The following is a 15,178-nucleotide window of genomic DNA, read 5'->3' as shown; positions in this document are numbered from 1 at the left end:
GAGTTGGTCAGAGAGTGAGATGCTTGAATTTGAGAATATGTTGGGTGGGTGATGTAGGGGTGATGTAGAATGGAGAAGATCATTGGAGGAGATGAGTTCAAGCAGCTAAGAAGCCAGAATTGGAACAGTCACCTAAGTAGATATCAAAATCACCAATAATTGTATCAGGGGTAGTGCTGGAGAGTGTGATTGTAAACTAGAAGTTAAAATCTTTAGGGAAATGCGGGGAAGTGACCAGGAGGCAATAAATTACTACAGAGATCAATGATAGGTGGTATAGTCTGATGAAACAAGATATAAAGTGGGGTTGTTTTTAGTGGAATGAGGGAGAATGGCATGACATGGCAATGAGAAGCAAGAAGGATTTCCCCCATCCCCCCACCAACGTGCAGGGTTTGCAGGAGAAGCATTTCCTCCACTGGAGAGCTGGTTCTCAGGGTAAGATGGTGAAGGAAATATTCAAAGAAGAGACTGGAGATAGGGGATTTTGCTAATGGCATGTGTGAGTTCCAGAAAGCATCATCAAAGGGTATCTGGAGATGGTTGGAAAGGGGGACAGAACCATATGTGGATTAGAGAGCTGGAGATGATGGATGATTTGGGAGCCTGAGCTTCTTGAGGTGGCAGACATGAATGAGGATAAAGGGCCTGATTAAGTTAATCTTGATTATTTTAAAGCATATTGCCGTGATGAGACTGAGTTTTGATGGTAGGTAGATGTTCTCTTGCCAGGAACTAACAGAATTTGGGACTCCCACTTGACTCCAACTCATAAGGTGATGAAGATGGGGGTGGGGAGCAGTCTTTACTTTGAGCCCTGGGCTCTTGATCTCTGACGATGGAGTCTGGACAAGGGATATGGTCTCACTCCTAGAATGTGGATGTGGAGAGGAAGGAGATAAAGAAGGTAAAGATGTTTATCAGTCAGATGGCAATAGAGGGAATTTGAGGCTAGTTCTGCCTTGCTGATTTTCAACTAATTAATATTATAAAACTTTAATCTTTAATTAATATAAATAATTTATTTGAACCACACCTAAAAATAGCAACTTTATAAAAATACCAAAATCTCCCATTTCTAGGGTACTCACACAAAATTTAAGTAAGTTTTGAAGTAAGTCTGGCAATTGTCTTCTTAAAAAATTAGTTCTTGATTTGGTTGTAATGGAGAGGAACATGTCTCCCTCTGTCGATTGCATGCCATGAGATTTATCAGGGACTTCTTTTAATTGCTTTGCTATAATGTGTTCCCTGATGTCTTTGGCTTTCAATGTGGTAATGAGTCACAATGATCAGAATATGCCAACACACCATTATATTAATAGAATTTTACTAGAATGTTTGTAGACTTAATGTGATTATACTTTCATGTCCTGGTAACATTTTTTATATATCAGAATAAACTCAGGAGATTCTGATTTGGTAGGTGTGGGGATGCCCAGGCATAAGGAATAAGGATTTTATAAATAAGAGCTAATGTTAATGATAGTGCCTATTTCAACTTTCATAACCACATTTACTTTAAGTGCCCTAGTCCTGGCATACACACTGAAAGCTCCCTGAAAATTTTCATCAGATTATGACTTCCTCAGTAGAATATAACTAAAATAGCTTCCCCTGTAGCCACAAGGGTGTACAGAAAATCTCTTGCGTGTGTATAAACAGGAAAGGAATTTTCATGTTTATAAATTGGTAAACAATAAAATGAAACTTTCATCTGAAAGGCAAATTTTGGAAAAGCTTTTAATTCACATTTGTAGTTTCCCTTTAATTTAGTTCAAACAAAATAGGAATTTTAAGTACTAGTTATTACATACTGAGGATATAGATAACAGTTTTTGCACAAAACAAAGCTAAAAACTGGATGATTAATTCTCAGTGGTATGAAAGTTCATGACATTTATCCATTTTCTGTAGTGAGGATTCTCAGCAAAGACTAGTTTGCCAAAAGGACCTGGAAGGTTAATGCTTGGCTAGACAGAATAAGAAAATAGAGAGAAGATGAAATGGGGGGAACGATGCATAGAATGGAGAGAATGGGAAAAATGTTTTCTTTTAAAAAACTTTCTAAGCTTGTAATTTTTTATTCCTCTTAAATAAAATAATGAAATTTGGGTCCTTACATTTTTCGTTTTCCCAGTTCTGTTCTTCTGAAAAGCTTTTCATGACTTAAATACCTAATGAAATTTCTTAATTTTCCATGTGACCCATGCATGACCTATGGGGATTTTTACTACTTCACTGGGTAGATTATAGTCATATTTGAAGCTTTTATGATTCTTTTGCAGATCGTCCTCGACTTATGATCAGGTTATGTCCTGATAAACCCATTGTACATTGAAAATTGTAAGTTTAAAATGAATTTAATACACCTAACCTACTGAACATCATAGCTTAGTCTAGCCTACCTTAAATGTGCTCAGAACACTTACATTTGTCTACTGTTTGGCAAAATCATGTAACACAAAACCTGTTTTATAATAAAGTGTTGAACATCTCATGTAATTTTTTGAATACTGTATTGAAAGTGAAAAACAGAAAGGTTGAATGGGTATTGAATAGTTGTAAGTGTATTGGTTGGTTACCATCGTGATTGCGTGGCTGACTGGGAGCCACTGCTCACTGCATCATGAGAGAGTGTCATACAGCACACTGCTAGGCCAGGAAATGATCAAAATTCAAAATTTGAAGTATGGTTTCTACTGCATACATATAGCTTTCGTACCATCATAAAGTCGAAAAATCCTAAATTATCTGTATGTTAATATTATCCAAAACAAATTACATTGTACTCATTTGGAGGCTGCCCTTTTTTTTTTTTTTTAATGGCCTTGCCATGCAGCTTGTGGGATCTTAGTTCCCCGAACAGGGATTGAACCTTGGCCCTGACAGTGAAAGCATCAAGTCCTAACCACTGGACTGCCAGGGAATTCCCTGTAGACTGCTCTAAGGAAAACATGATGTTGTGTAGTAAAACAATCATTGAATGTTCTAATAAAAAGGCATGATCAACCTATTGCCTTACAGTGTATTATTTCGTACACTTCTGTGGGTTGACTGGGCAGTTTTGCTTCATGTGGTGTTAGCTGGGGCATTATTATATCTGGAAGTTCCAAAATGGCTTCAATCACATGGTTGGAAATTAGTGCCAGCACTGGCTGGAAATTCAACTGGGTCTGTCAGCTAGGGACTTTAGTTCTCCTCTACAAGGGTCTTGTTACGTGGTTGCTTAGACTTCCTCACAGCATGGTGGATGGATTCAAATATTCAAAGATGGAGAGTTCCACATGCATGGAAGTGGAAGTTGCAGATCTCAGATGTTATGCAATATCATTTCTGTCTCATTGTGTTTGTTATAGGACCAGCTCAGATGCAAGGAAAGGAGAAATGGTCTCCACTTTACCATGAGAGGAGTCACAAAGCATTTTTAGACATTTTTGTTCAACCATAGTCTATCCTCTGACCACAAATTATTTACATTTCTCACATATGTAAAATGAACTAATTCCTCCAAAGTTTTCCTGAAAAATCTCATTCCATTATACTATCAGGCTTAAACTCAAGGTTCAAATTCTTATCATCTCAATCTGATTAAGGCTTTTAGATGAGGTAACACAGGTACAGACCTTTGAACTAAAATGACAAGTTATCTATTCCATATATGCTCAGTATACAGTGGGGAGATGAGGACAGGATGATTGCAGTAGATATTCCTATTTTAAAATGGGAGGGCTTCCCTGGTGATGCAGTGGTTGAGAGTCCGCCTGCCGATGTAGGGGACGCGGATTCGTGCCCCGGTCTGGGAGGGTCCCACATGCCGCGGAGCGGCTGGGCCTGTGAGCCATGGCCGCTGAGCCTGTGCGTCCGGAGCCTGTGCTCCACAACGGGGGAGGCCACAACAGTGAGAGGCCCGCATACCGCAAAAAAAAAAAAAAAAAAAAGGGAGAAATAGGAGGTACCTAGCTATAACTGGTCCTCTGATATTCAGCCGGGTGTATGTCACCAGTTCCCCCGTTTTGGGAAAGGGAATGTATGTTGAGTAAAGCTCTGTTCTGCTTCCTGATAGTGGTTGCCTATGGTTCTTAGCTCCAACCTTTGAGTCATCAGTTCTTTTCCATGAGAAATGACCCAGGCCTTAATCTAAGTATATTTCTAGGTCTGCTTCCTGACTGTAAAAGGTTTGAATTGACTTGTCCATTTTAATCCAAGCTGGTGGTGTTTCCATTGGTGGGTTTCATGTGAATCTTAGGGATTTACCCCATCAGACAAAACCACATCCACAATCGTCTTGAGATAGACCTTTCTCTACTTTGGACTGTGAGTTAAGATGCCCTTAAGATTGTGAGAAGTCTTTTGTTTAGGTGAGAATATCTATGAGTCATACCTTAAGGTTCTTAGAAACTTTTTGGTGTAGCTGAGGATCTATCAATAATAGGCAGGCTCCTAAGAATCTTAGAAACTTTTTTAATATAGATGATATAGTCTAGGCAAAACAGCATTAAAAGTCCTTCTGAGGTCTTATCAAAGTGTCTTACAACCATACCCTTGATTTGATCTTGACCTTGAGGTCACATTTGAATGGCAGCACTTTGGATTAGATCTTTGCTCTGAGGCTATTTCTTTGAAAATCTATTGCTGAATCAGGTTTCTCTATTAATTTGTTTCTTTCTTATGCATTTTTAGTGGGAATACTGTAAATGATTTATCCTTCTCAGTGCATCACTTTGGGAGCCCATGATTTTGGTTTCTTCCATTACTGGCAATGTTAACTATGATCACTCAGTTAAGGTGATGTCCCCCAGTTTTCTTCACCGTGAAGTTACTAGTAGGATACATTTTGAGTAGGGAATTGACTATTGCGATTTGGCTGAGAGAGTTGTGCATTAACCATGTTCAGTTTGAGATGTCTGGCTGCTCGCACCTCGAAAGCCAATACTGGAGAGGCAAGTGTTGCTAGAAAGAAAAGTTTGTTTTACTGCGGAGGCTGGCAACTGGGGGAGAAGGCAGAATCATTTCCAAAACCCAACTCTCCACTGTTGATCAGTGGGCAAGAGCTTTTAAAGGGGAGTTTCAGGGGTGTATATGCAGAGGGAAAGGGCTACATGCAGAACAGCACAGTCAGCTCTGATTTCTATCTTGAAATTAGCCATGTGGTGGTCTGATCAGCATCATCTTGATTGTTTTAGGTACAGTTCATCTTCAGTTGGAGCGTTGGTTTTCTTGAGTCCAGTTCTCAGGCTTGTGGCAGCTCATGTCATGGCTACAGTATGGTCATCATGTAGTTAACTTCTTCCACCTGGTGGGGGTTTCAGTATCTACAAAACAGCTCCAAAGATGTGGCTCAGAGTATTATTTATAGCCCTTGAGGATGAACTAAAGGTCCTTGACTTTTCTTAATGATTATTATTTGGTATTATTTGACAGTTTTCCTTTGCTTCTGCATTTTCTCGTTTCTCTCATTAAGTTTATTATTTGGCTAAAGTTTTTCTACAGACAAAAGGCGGGCGGAGGAAGTTCTGTCCTGGGAAGGCCCCATAGTGTCTTGCTCTGTTTCAGAGACTGGTTCAGAAAACAGGGGTGTTGGTGGATTGGAAAGATGAAGGAGCCCTTTTCTGTTTCCACTTTCTCAGTGGATACAGAAATGAGGTCATCAGCAGGGAGTGATGATGAAGAAATGCCTTGGAGATTTTAGGAGAGAAAAGTTTGGAAGGGTCTTCTCAGAGTAAATTGTCTAGTAAAATGGACTAGTGGATTTATGGGCAGTACTGTGTTAAGGGGAACCACTTGATATTGTGGTCATAAATTACGTGGTTCAATGTACGACCATTCAGGATGTTCCGCTTCTAGGAGTCAGACTTTGATTCATAGAAGAGTTAAGTTTTACCATAGTTGAGGTTTGGCCGATGAGCATAGTGGAGAGAGAGATGAGGAAGGGAGTGATTTTCATGATGAATCATGGACTGTAAGCTAGATTAGGGGGGTAAGAGGGAGGTGAAGGACACTGAAAAAGTAGTAGGTAGGGTCAATGGTTTAAAAGTCTCCAAATGAAATGGAGCTGGACCCCGTGGGGCCCTCCTAGGTATAAATCCTTTCTGTTTCCCCATTTCTTGTTTGTAGGTAATGGGCTTCATTCAGCCCCCTTGACCTTCCTCAAGTTCCAAATGGCAAACAGTTGCTTATCAGGTAACAGGGAATGAAGAAACAAAGGAGGGGCAGTCAAGAAACAATGGTGCAGCAATGCGGGAGGGTTCTGGTTCCTCCTCAAGGAATATACATAACCAATACCTTTGAGTTCTTTTTTTTTTTTTTTTTTTTTTTTTGCGGTACGCGGTCCTCACAGTTGTGGCCTCTCCCGTTGCGGAGCACAGGCTCCGCGGCATGTGGGATCTTCCCGGACCGGGGCACGAACCCGTGTCCCCTGCATCGGCAGGCGGACTCTCAACCACTGCGCCACCAGGGAAGACCCCTTTGAGTTCTTTTGTAGGAACTAAGGCCCCACGCAGGTGGAGGATGGTAACTTCAGGCTGAGCACAAGATTCCTGGAGCACCGCCCTGTTACCTCACTACCAACCAATCAGAAGAAAGTTTGCACACAGTGGAAGATAACGAAGACTCTGACCCCCTCCCCAAATGATTCTCTCTTTAAAAACTTTCATGGTCAAGCAGAATCTTCGGAGTTGGTTTTTGGTCACAAGTCTGCCTTCTCCCCAGGTTGCTGGACTCCTGATTAAATCAACCTTTTCTTTCCAGCCAACACGCATCTCTCAAAGTACTGGCTTTCCAGCCGAAGCTGGGTTCCGTAACACAAACAGTTAAAGTGCGAGTTCTAGAGAAAGATGGGTAGGAGATGATAAATAAGGAGTGGGATAATTGAAATCAGGATTTGGGAGGCCTTTCACATATGTTCTGATTTAATACCATACCAACTTTATAAAGAAATTTTTATTATCTTCATTTTAGATATGGGCAAATTGTGTTCATAAAGATTAAATAACTTGGCCAAGGTCACATAGTTAGTAAATGGCAGCGTTTGGATAGGAAATCAGAATATTTGCTTTTGTTTTTAAATTCCAAAACCTTTGTACTATACCAGCTGCCCCTGATTCAGTTGCACGATAGACAAAGGACAATCATTATTATGACTGAAAATGTTTACATTGTATTTGTTTTGCTTATTTCAGGCATATTATGGCATGCAAATAAATTTTTAAAAAGGGGTCTCAGAATACATTTCTAATTTTTAAAACATCTCCTTATTTCCTTTAGAAAATGAGCGGGTTTAGAATTTGACTGAAAATGATTTTCACTTCCATCTTTCAAAATTCACAAAGAAGCATTCACACATTAGTTTTGAGTTAGCTGTTAACAGGAAGCAAATTCTACCCGGTCAGATAAAATTTCCAATGTGTTAAGAAGATCCTTCATTTTCCCACACTTAAAATTAAGTAGATTCCTACTTAATGATAAACAATGATCTTAAAAAAAGAAATAGAACTTAAGGTAATTTTGATTACCTCTACTTTAGGAGGCTTCAAAAATTTTTTACTGAGGTTCTAAGTTGGTGGTAGTAAGGATTTTATGCTTCAGTAGAGGAAAAAATGACTTTTTTTTTACACATCTTTATTGGAGTATAATTGCTTTACAATGTTGTGTTAGTTTCTGCTGTATAACAAAGTGAATTATCTATACATATACATATATCCCCATATTCCCTCCCTCTTGTGTCTCCCTTCCACCCTCCCTATCCTACCCCTCTAGGTGGTCACAAAGCACCCAGCTGATCTCCCTGTGCTATGCAGCTCCTTCCCACTAGCTATCTATTTTACATTTGGTAGTGTATATATGTCAATGCCACCCTCTCACTTAGTCCCAGTTTACCCTTCCCCCTCCCCGTGTCCTCAAGTCCATTCTCTACGACTGCAAACAATGACATTTTAAATAGAAGGTTTTTCAGCCCAATAATTAAAATAACAATACTTAGCAGACTTCCACAATACTGCAAACAAACAAAACCAAAAATCGCATGGGCTGTTTTTGGTTTAAATTACAGACAGCCCTTTCCAGCAATAGTTGTAGGTATAGAGGCTTGATTGAAATAGCTGCATAATTCCTGAGCAGAGGCTTTTCTTTGCTGTAATTACATTCATGTGGTGACTCATACTCTCTTAATTCCTAGATTTTATAATTCAAAGAAAAATATTCCCTTGAAATATGAATACCTGGAAGACTCAAAAGCTGTTTTTTTTTTTAAAAAAAATGATTATTGTTATTATTATTACTCCTACTACTATACAATTCCTCCCCCTTTTTGATCTCACTCCTGCTGGCTCCAGTAATGGGGGTTTACTCACACGGCAGTGAAGGAGAAAGGTATCCAACATCAGGGCTGGGCTGGAGGAAAAGACTAGATAGAGGTTTTTGACATAGAAGCCATTTATGATCTAAGCCTGGCCATAGTGCTTACCCTTGAATAGATCTCAGTAATAATGATCTTAAGGAAACAAAGAGTAAACTGTTTTCAGGCAAGGGAAGTAACAATAGCAAAGATAATAAATCAGTTGTAAAGACTCCTAGTTCTGTTTCAGTGGTAAAGATTAGCCTCAAGCACTTTCTTGAGCTGTTTTGAAGAATTTAAATCCCCCTGGAGCACTCAACCACCAGATCGAATGGAACCTAAGGAATGATGATGTTGACCTTTTCTGACCCTCATGACTTCAGTCAACTAAAGTGTGGACTCTGTTGACCATTGCCCCAATTCTATGCTGAATTTTCTTCACCTCAAGCCCTTTCATGAATATGCATGTAACCTTAGCTTAAAACTTCCCCAGTTTTGCTCTTTGGGGAGACACTGCTTTGGGAAAGATCCCTGGTGTTCTCCTTACTTGCTGCAAGTAATAAATTCTTCCTTCTCCCACTCTTTGGCTTGGTTGTGTCTTTTGGCTTGAGATCCACCAAGAGAGGAACCATTTTTGGGTAACAGGATTCACCACTGGCACAGCCCAGTTTCTCTCAAGTGACTGCTTATTTTTGACTTTCTGTTTCTCTTTCCTTCATCCACTGAATGATTCTTTTTTTCTGAATTTACTTGTTCAGATTCCCAAGAGAGGGCATCTGGCTGGCTCTGCTAATAAACACTGACTCTGTAGGGTAATTTTTGTCTCTCACTGCTGGAGAGGTTGTTGGAGACTGATAGCAAGGTTAGGGGGCAGTTTTTGCAGACATCTTTCTGGTACCTCTCCTGTTGGGGGTGTGGTCTTGGATAAAGAGTGGGATGTAGATGGTGGAGCAATGACAGGTTTTGCTTCAGCAGACCTTGACCATGAAGCTTCACTATTTTGTTCGAAACCTTGGGAAATTTGTGAAGTATCCAACATACTCATGATAAAAATTATATTAAAAAAAAAAAGACAGCTGTCTGTTGGCTATACAACAGCTATTCTCTCCACCCTGTAGTGTTGTTCACCTCTCTCTGAGTAGCCATGATGTTCATGGGAGGAGGAGAGAGAGGAGGAGGAGAATCTTGATTGTTCAGAGACAAATGTCCTTGTCAAAAGACTGGCTTTGGCAGGGCCAAGTAATGTAATCCTGGCAAAACATACTTGAGAAGATGAATGCTAGAGGCTTTTTTGTGAAGAGTTTGCTGACTCTTGTAAAGAAATACAAGGCTTTTTTTACCTTGGGATATCTTTATCTGCATGAGATGCTTAGATCTGCAGCAGCCATGTTAGGGTCATGAGAGGAGCCAGTTACAAGTACACGTCACCCACCATTCTGATGGTAGAGCAGAATGATGGACATACTCCCGGTCTCATCAATGGTGCTGAGCCAGCCCTGGAACCGCTGTGATGTCCAGTGGAAAATTACTCTGCTGCAATGGTTGCCTACAAGTATACTAGCTAGCAAGCTATCCCAGAAGTAAGGGAACAAACAGCAAGCCCTCACAGACCAAATTAAAATCCTCAAATCACATGATTTGCTAAATCAAATTAAAGCACACAGTGAGAAGCAAGAGGAAAGAAAAGGGTAGGTTAGCACGCTTAGGATAGGGTGCAAGTGGGGTGGCAGGACCACTCCAGCTAATGTGTACTGGGAGACACTGTATTCTTAGGATCTGCTTCTCTCTCTGCTGCATCTGCCTTCCCTGCTGATATGTAGTTACAAGGACCAGAGATGAGGTTTGGGCAAGCTCCACAGTTGCAAGGTGGCCTGAGCTAAGGACACCCACGTGCTGTATCTGAGAGACACAGGGACAAATACGCTTGGTCAGGAGCTGCAGCCTGCCAGTTAGTTGATGAACAACCAGGAATTCTGTTGGTTCAGAGAAAACATGGGGCAGGAATGGGTGTCAGTAGCAGTTCTTAACCAGGGCAGTTTTACCCCCCAGTGTACATTTGGCAATGTCTGGAGACGTTTGTGATTGTCATGGCTGGTGTGTGTGTGTGTGTGTGTGTGTGTGTGTGTGTGTGTGTGTGTGAGAGTGTGTGTGTGTGTGTGTGTGTGTGTGATGTGGCATCTAGTGGGTGGAGGTCATGGATGTTGATAATCATGTGACAATGCATAAGGTACTCCCCAAGACAAAGAATTGTCTGGCCTGAAATGTCAGTATTGTGGAAGTTGAGAAATCCTGGGTGTTACCAATAGGTGGTTGAAATAAGACCTCATAAATATTAACTGTTTATGTATAAGCGTATCTTGCATATATAGTGTCTTTGTTTTTTTCAAATTTTATTTTTATTTTTGGCTGCGTTGGGTCTCCGTTGCGGGGCGCAACCTTCTCATTGCAGTGGCTTCTCTTATTGCGGAGTATGGCGCGCAGGCTTCAGTAGTTGTGGTGCACGGGCCTAGTTGCTCTGCGGCATGTGGGATCTGCCCGGGCCAGGGCTCGAACCCGTGTCCCCTGCACTGGCAGGCGGATTCCCAACCACTGCACCACCAGGGAAGCCCTATAGTGTCTTTTATATATTTGTTATATCATGAACACTTATTACCCAGGTGCCTTAAAAATGTTACGTATCTTTTGGTCATCCATCCCTTTCTATCAATGTGAAGTACACACATGATCTTCTTACTTATGCTTTACACATCTTATGCATTCTGCCCACATCTAACAAAATTTTGCTTAGTAGCTACTTATCTGTACTTAAAACATCTTAAAAAGTGTTTTGCCTATATTTTATAAACTTTAAATGTATTCACCTACCAGAATTGAAGAGTTGCAGAAGCAAATTCACATCACACCTGCCCTGGAATTTCTAACAAGAAATGATATCAGTGTCGTGGTTGTTTAAGCCACTTTTAGTTGTGTTTTCTACAACTTGCAGCTTAGAGCATTCTAGCTGTTTCCCCCATAAAGTCAATAGGAAAGTGTATTCCAAAGACAAATGAAACAAGGACTTAGACTATAATTATAGGTTACCTAGATAGAAATGTAAGCATCAGATACTATAAGAAACTGACTCTCATGCCTGCATTAATGTAATGTGTGTTTGATCTTTCTGTTTACATTCCAAGCATAGTAGCATAGTGCTTATCATGGTAGCTCTTGTGCTTAGAAATTCACCTTTTTTTATGATTGGGACAATTTTGGATGGTGACCTTCAGAGCACTGTGAAACACAGTTTTTTAGTTGGGTGAATGTTTATTAATAGAGGGGTAGATTTAGAAGTTTATATTTTTATTTATTAATGTGAATTTTATCTACATTTTACTGCTTTAGAAATTTAAAGACTTTAAGACTGTTTATTGGAGTTGTGCCTTGAGGTGCCTCTGTTAAAGGGGAAATTTTTTCCTCTTATATAGAATTAAAGAGAAGTATATTTAAGATGATGTAAACATTTAAAAATTATACAAGAAGGTGGTGGTTGTTTAGGAGAGATTTCAAAAAAGGTATTTTAAAATGCTGAAAGTATATTCTTTTTCATTTCTTCTAACTTTCTTTGCCTCTGTTTAATTTTTTTGTGGGGGAAACTAATATTTTGTTAGATAAAATATCACACGTAACATATGAGAAATGGTAAAGTATGGTAGTAGATCAAAAGTGTTTGATAAAAAGCTAAAGCAAGGATGTGGGGTGTGAGAAGAGTCAATAATTTCAAAGTTTTGGGCAAAGCAGTTGAAATGATGGTGTTGATGTTATCTGTTGTGGAAGGCTGTGGGCTGAGCAGGTGGTGGGGAATGGGTGAGGGTCAGAGAGTTCAGCCTTGGCATGTTAAGTTTGAGATGCCTATTAGATATTTAAGTAGTGATGTCCAGTAGGCAGTTACATCTACAGTTTGAGAAAAGGTCTGAATTGGAAATATATATTTAGAAATTGACAACATCTTAATACTTAAAGACGTGAGATAGGAAAAGAGCACCAAGGAATATAGGGGGACTAAGCCTCCTAGGAGTACCCCACTATTCAAAGGTTAGGGGAGAGAAACAGCAAAGAAGGATGTAAGGTATAATAAAAACTTAAATTAAAATCTTCACACACAAAAAAACTAAAGTAAAAAAGGGAAGAATAAGATGTCTTAAAAATAATGGTAGTTTCCTAGAATTGCTGAACTAGATTGGTGGAACTAGCTCTGCTAAGCAACGGGGTGACAGGTGATTTAGTCAGTTTAGCCTCATATCCTTTTACAAGTACTAGGCTGTGTGTGTGAGAGAGAGAGAGAGAGAAAGAGAGAGAGAGAGAGAAAAAGGGAGAGACCTATAAAGTTTTATTTTTGTTTTAAAATCTGGATTAAAGAATCATTCAAGCTGGGCTTCCCTGGTGGCGCAGTGGTTAAGAATCTGCCTGCCAATGCAGGGAACACGGGTTCAAGCCCTGGTCCGGGAAGATCCCACATGCTGTGGAGCAGCTAAGCCCATTGCCACAGCTACTGAGCCTGCATTCTAGAGCCCGCGAGCCACAACTACTGAGCCCATGCGTCTAGAGCCCGTGCTCTACAACAAGAGAAGCCACCGCAGTGAGAAAAGCTCGCCCACTGCAACAGAGTAGCCCCCACTCGCTGCAACTAGAGAAAGCCCGCGCCCAGCAATGAAGACCCAACGCAGCCAAAAATAAATAAATAAAATAAATAAATTTATAAAAGAAAAAACAAAACAAAACAAAACAAAAGAATCATTCAAGCTGGAATGTTGTAAACTTAATGGTGATTTTCAAATGATTTACATTTTCAAGGTCCTCTTTCATCAGCATTTCTCTCTGTTGCAGTGATTTGCTGTCCTCTGAATACGTGGAGAGACACATTGAACATGGAGGGAAGACTGTGGAAGTGAAAGTAAGTAAAATTTTTCTCTTGGGGAAACTTTTGAGAATCTTTTAAGTACTGATTATGATCTTAATCTTCAGTGATACTTCCAATGTAGTTTTGGGGTTTTTATATTTCAGAATTTATCAAGAGAGGGTGTCACTGACTTAGGGAAAAAAATTTAGTTACCAGAAAATGAATTCTTGCTGTACTACCGGAATTGTTGGAGTTATGCTTTGTGGGATTAATATTACTGCAAGTAGTTCTCTTTTAGATTATGTCACAGAAAATAATTTCTGAAATTTGCTTTTAAGGTTAGCGCTGAGAATCAAGAGGTGAAATCTTGGGTCCAGGGTAGGTGCCTGGCTTTGCATTCATTTGGGAAAGATTTCTCTGGTAAAATTATGAACTTATTATGTCCACAGGGATGTCCCAGGGAGTTTTAAGTCCCTGGAGACAAATCTCAAGATATTGGTTCTTGTCAGGTAAGTTCTGAAAAAGATTACATACCAAAAAAAAAAAAATTTCTCCAGTTATAGGCGTAAGAATGTATGTGTCTTTCATATCAGTGATGATGTTTGAGGCATATGAGACCAAACCCCACCCAAAAGTTTCTTTAGAACCAATGTTTAGTATAAAGAGTTTTAGCTAAGTGTTTATTTTCTTCTGAACAGCATTCAGACTATCTATTCTGCCTTATCAGAATTATAATGCCATATATATATATATATATATATATATATATATATATATGTATGTATAAAGAAAGCAAATATGTATATTTGCTTTCTTTTTCTGATTATCCATTTAATTTGTACTCATTTTAGAAAACTTGTTAGTGGAGAAAAATGTATCAAAAAAGGAAAAATCATCCATAAACTCATCACTGACAGATGAACTTTGTTTTCATTTTGTTGTATTTCCTTCTAGTATTTTTTTTGTCCTGTGCATGTATTTATATTTTCATATTTTACAGAGTTGGTATCATATGTATTTACAATATTGTATCTTGCTTTTTAACAGTAAACATTATATTGTAAACATTTTCTAAAGTTACTTTCCTTTAAACTTATGTCTACTGCTTTTCGATTTAAATGTATTACTGTAACAAAGCGTTTTATTTAAATTAAACTCTGTTATCAATAACAAAAATAAATTACATTGTCCTAGTCCAGTGACAAGTGAAGGGGATTGGATTTTGCAATTATATGTTAACTAAAAAAAGAAAACTTTTTATTACGGAACGTCTCAAACATATACAGAGGTAAAAAGAATACTACAATGAACTCTTACATACCCATTATCCAGCATCAATAGTTATAAGCATTTTGATAATATTTTCACTCTCTACGTGTGTGTAGTATTTTAAACTGTCAGGAGGAAGAAATTTTTCTCTACCCTTTTAGGTTCTTCTAGCTGCTCTGTGAATTAAATATACGTGAGACAAATTAACAGGACAAAAATCAAACAAAAGTTTGATAACATGTACACATGGGAGGGAGCAAGAACTGAGTAATTCACCAAAAAGGCTGACACCCTCACCTTAAATACCATCTTCAGCCAAAGACAAAAGATGTTGAGGGTAGTGGTTTGGGAGCTCAAAGAGGGGGAAGGCAATTCACATGGAGATGGAAAAGCAAATGTTTGGTAACCAGATGTTTGCTGGGCCACATAGAGACAATGGGACACAGAGAGGAGTTTTAGCAACAGACTTTGCTAGGTTCCTCCCTGTCTACACACCTAGTTCATCCTGTAGTCATCTGTGGTGCTGGCTCCCTTCCTGGAACAGGTCCTCTAACCACACTCTTTGGGTAGTTTTAGGGGAGGTCCAAGTTTCCTCCTGAGTCTTTTGGGGTCTTGATTATTTTCAGCTCCAAATAATCCATATGCCAAAGAGACATTTTGGGGTGGCAAATTTTGTTCCTCTGCAAAAGCAAATTCCA

The 15,178-nt window shown here is 39.3% G+C and overlaps 1 protein-coding gene across 12 annotated transcripts in view; it reads left to right on the top strand.

The window, feature by feature from the left end:
* The window catches only part of ADAM22 (ADAM metallopeptidase domain 22), a 235,492-nt gene that overhangs the window by 112,643 nt on the left and 107,671 nt on the right, over window positions 1–15,178 (top strand). For all 12 annotated transcript variants that reach the window (XM_081244763.1, XM_081244764.1, XM_081244765.1 and 9 more), the window contains exon 4: window positions 13,199–13,265. In XM_081244763.1, coding sequence (XP_081100889.1) covers window positions 13,199–13,265 — 67 coding nt within the window. The remainder of the gene's footprint in view (window positions 1–13,198; window positions 13,266–15,178) is intronic.

The sequence above is a fragment of the Mesoplodon bidens genome (genome assembly GCF_964165515.1).
Source record: "Mesoplodon bidens genome assembly, chromosome: 9".
NCBI lineage: Eukaryota > Metazoa > Chordata > Mammalia > Artiodactyla > Ziphiidae > Mesoplodon > Mesoplodon bidens.
This window is presented reverse-complemented; position numbering and strand designations above follow the sequence as displayed.